The sequence below is a fragment of the Petaurus breviceps genome, unplaced genomic scaffold (genome assembly GCF_028583685.1).
Source record: "Petaurus breviceps papuanus isolate PSGF00001 unplaced genomic scaffold, PetGlider_PUasm1.0 90721, whole genome shotgun sequence".
NCBI lineage: Eukaryota > Metazoa > Chordata > Mammalia > Diprotodontia > Petauridae > Petaurus > Petaurus breviceps.
In genome coordinates this window covers 2,866,988-2,870,859 of record NW_027187322.1, presented here as the reverse complement: position 1 = coordinate 2,870,859, position 3,872 = coordinate 2,866,988, and the positions used below count along the sequence as shown (strand labels likewise).

At 53.2% G+C, this 3,872-nt stretch overlaps 1 protein-coding gene across 1 annotated transcript in view; it reads right to left on the bottom strand.

The window, feature by feature from the left end:
* Positions 1-1,259: 1,259 nt before the first annotated feature.
* The window catches only part of DRAP1 (DR1 associated protein 1), a 3,215-nt gene continuing 602 nt past the window's right edge, over positions 1,260-3,872 (bottom strand). The window contains exons 3-7 of the mRNA XM_069066378.1: positions 3,695-3,788; positions 3,259-3,378; positions 2,107-2,197; positions 1,736-1,824; positions 1,260-1,489 (exon numbers count right to left, since the gene is read on the bottom strand). Of these exons, the coding sequence (XP_068922479.1) occupies positions 1,390-1,489; positions 1,736-1,824; positions 2,107-2,197; positions 3,259-3,378; positions 3,695-3,788 (494 nt within the window). The 3' untranslated portion in view covers positions 1,260-1,389. The remainder of the gene's footprint in view (positions 1,490-1,735; positions 1,825-2,106; positions 2,198-3,258; positions 3,379-3,694; positions 3,789-3,872) is intronic.

Here is a 3,872-nt window from a genome sequence, read left to right as displayed (position 1 = left end):
ACTCTCTGGATCATGGTCAGTGCAGGTGACTGCCCAGAACCCAGGCAGCTCCACTCCTAGGTTTTAGCAGGGGTCAGGGTCTTCACAGGTCTGGTTTAGGCATTTTGAAACACAAAAGTCCATGCAGACAAAGGGCACGGGGCTAGGAGTGGGATGGGCAATGCAGGGTGGCCCCACCCCCAGGGCCATAAAGAACCTCTCTCCCCAAGGTCACGAAAGCCCTAGGGCCCCTCTTCCCCTTAGGGAGGGAGCTCCCCCATGTCTTCCCTTCCACTAGGTATCCTCAGGGTTTGGCCCAGAGTAGTCACTTCACGATGCAGCTCCTGCCTTCCTTCTTTCATCCCAAGCTGGGTCTCTGAGGAAAGGAGCTGAAACTGCTGTTCTGGGCAGGAGGGTCAGGGTTAGCAGGGGAAAAAGGGGTCTTCTGTCAGGGCCTGGGTCTACACACCAACCCTAACGATTATATTCCCTTTGCCACCTTCCATCTGGCATCATTTCTTCATGGGAAAGAATAAAAAAGGAGAGGCCAGAAGACCCAGGTTCAAATTCAGGTGATACGAGGCCCAGAACTCAGTTTCTCTGTCTGTAGCACGAGGAAGGCCTGGGTGATGGCTCGGGTCCCTTCCACCTCCACGGGTAATGGTCTTGCGTTCACCTTTATCCTCTCACTGAGCACCTGCACAAGCCTCTGGCCTCTCCAAGGAGGGGTCAGAAGGTCCAGAGAAGCCTTCATACATCTATACAGTGACTTTCACTCTTAAGTCACGGGCATCCAAAGAGAAGATTTGCTGGGACTCCTAGTGACCCTCAGTCACTGGGCCAGGGGTGGGTGCAGAGAAGTAGAGAGGAAGGTGGGCTGTCATGACCCTACTGACCCTGGATCCCAGGCCCTGACAGATGCAGGGAAACCAGGGAAGCAGCCTCAGGATCCTGGCCCTGGATGGTTCCCTCTGCCAGGCTGCCCACAACCCTCTGGGGGAGCGGCCACCTTGGCTTACAGATGAGCGAATGGGTGAATGGACTGAAGAAGTGTCTGAGTCAAGGTTTCAAGGCAGAGGGTCTGGCTCCAAGCCCAGCAGCCAGCCCACTCTCCAGGCACACTGGACCCAATGGCCCCCTTTTACAGATCAGGAAAGTAAGGCCTATGGAAGAAGGGACTTCCCAAGCATCTAGTGAGGGGTGGGAGGAGGACAGCAAAGGTGGGGCAGTGGGACAGAGCACTCAGGGATAGAGGAGAGGGCCGAATACTCAGGAGCCGCTTTCTTTTTAAAAATTTTTAATAAACTTAAGAAGGCTCTCCCCTCCCCCCCCACCTCACCCCCAGCCACTAAAATTGACTAAATGAGGGTGGAGGGTGGGAGGAGGTGTGGAGGGCCAGGGGGGGAGGGCCTATGAGTCATAATCTTCTTCTTCTTCAACAGCTGTAGGGCCAGGGGGTGCTGGAGGGAGAGGCAGGGTGGAGGAAAAGGGGAGAAAAGGGGCTGGGGGGCTGTGGAGCAGAGACAAGAAAGGAGAGAGGCCATCAGATTAGCTGCACAGGAATCCCCAAGGCCAGGATCCCTGCCTCCCCCGACAGGACCCTAGAGAACTATGGGGCCCATTCCATGGGTGCTGGAAAGGTTTGCAAAGCAGGCTTGGGAGGCTGGTGGTGCAGACATTATGAATGGGTCCTGGGCTGGGCCACACCCCACCCCCATACTGCTCCCCACTCCTGCCTCCAGGCTGATAACCTCACCTCTGGAAGGGGACTGTGGGTCGACTGGATTGGGGTGGGGGCTGTGGCATCTCTTCCTCTCCATCTGTCTCTGTGTCTTCAGAATCATCCTGTGGGTGGCATCATGGATAAGGCCTTGCCCACATTAGCCATTTGACTCCCTGAGCTCAGGGGGAAGGGGCCACACTGAGTGTCCAGGCACATAGGGCAAGGAGGGGAGAAGGAGAAGGGACAAAGAAGGCCAAAGAAGGCTGACGGCCTCCACTTAGAGGTGGCCAGAAGCCTGGGGCCATTGTGGGCTCAGCAGCAATCCAGTCCCTCAGTCACTGGAGAGATCTATGGGAAATAGGCCCTGCCCTCAGCGCACTGACAGTCTAGTTGGGCTCACTTACCTCCTGCTCCGAATCTGTCCCAGACTGCTTCTTGTCTTTCCCCTTGCCTCCAGCACCGCCATTTTTCCGGCTGCTCCCAGGCTTCCTGCCCCTAGAATCGGACCATGAGATTTTAGAACTGGAAAGGCCCTTCAAGGTCATTTTTGAGATGCAGAGACCAGGGTGACAGTGGGTACCCTAAGCAATCCAATGAACATTTATGAATGTGCAAGGCCACAAGGGACACAAAAAACCAGGGCCTAATCTCAAAACGCTTCCATTCAGCTTCTGAGACAGCTCAACACTGTGAGGCTCACAGGAATCACAGGCCCTTTAGAACACAGGGTTTTAAGCCTTCTTGTTCCCAAGGGACCCTTGGTCAAAGAGGTCTGAAACCATCGGCACCCTTTGGACCCATCTCTGAAATGGACCCACGTGTTGGGAAAGGGCTGGACAAAGTAGGATGTTTGAGTGTAATGGGGTATGAGAGTGCTGTAAAAACAGGAAAGGGACAAAGAAGCCTGGAAAGATTTGTATGAACTCGTGAAGAAGAAAGGAGGAGAATCAGGAGAATTATGCATACATGGGCTTCAACAGCGCAGCCAGAACAGCGAAAACTGGCTGTGCTTCCGTGAGATCCCAAAGAAGGGAAGACACCCTCCCCACTCTGACCCCTTAGCTGAGGTGGAGGTCCACGGATCTGGAGTGCTGCACATTTCCAGACTTCTTCTAAGGGTTGATCTTTTCTGCTGATTTTTTCCTTTAAAAATGTTGTTTGCTATATGGGCCAGCTCTTTGGGAGGGGGTAGAGAGGGGCATGCCCTGAGAAATTTAGGTGATGTAAAAACAAAAAATATCAATAAAAAATTTTTAAAAGAAAGCAATGTTGGAATATACATACATACACATATGTTTATATAAAACATATATGAAGAAAGCCAGCCAGCCAGCCAGATACACCAATAGACAGTCAGAGACAGAGAGATCTGGGGTTTCCCAGCACCTAGCACACACTAAAAGCTGAATAAAGATTTCCTGATTGTTCTACTTTGTATAAGAAGCCTTCTCCCTTTTTTTGGTACTGGTTAGATTTTGGAAATATTTTCTCTGAAACCAAAGGCCTTCCTAGGGTGGTTCAAAGGAGAACAGGGAATGTCCCGCTACACCCCTTACCTTCGGGCGCCTTTCTCCCCATCCAGGTGATTGTCTTCTCCATCTCCCTGCATGTCAGGAACAGCGGCAACCAGGTCCTTCAAGAAGTCAAACTGCTGCTCCAGCTCAATGCACTGCTTCCTAGGGGACAACAGGGGACTGAGCTCCTCCTCTTCCTCTGGGCTTCAGGGGGAGAGGGACTGGGGGCAGCAGAGTTTCTTGGGATGGAGAACTGGGAGGCACCTCACCCCCTAATCTTAGAGCAGAGAAAACTGGCATAGAACAGGAAAGGGTCTGGCTGAAGTCAGGGGCAGGGCAGAGACGAGACTGGGCCTTTTCATTCAGAGTCAGGTGCTCTTGTCAAAGGTGAGAGAGGCAGAGGGAAAGGGTGAGGTAGGGACTGGAGAGAAGGATAGAGGAGAGTCCCATGGAGGGGGGAAGCTAGTGGCCAACTCACAGGTGGGAGGTGGTCATGGTCTTGGCGTTCCGTGACTGGGTCACTTGACAGGCTTTCTTGAGAAGCGATTCCAAAAACAGTTCTAATGCCCTGGCTGAGGGAGCTCGTCAAGAAAAAACCAGGGAAGCCTGGCCAGGCCGGACCCCCAACTCCAATGTCCCCAGCCTCCTGAGCCCCC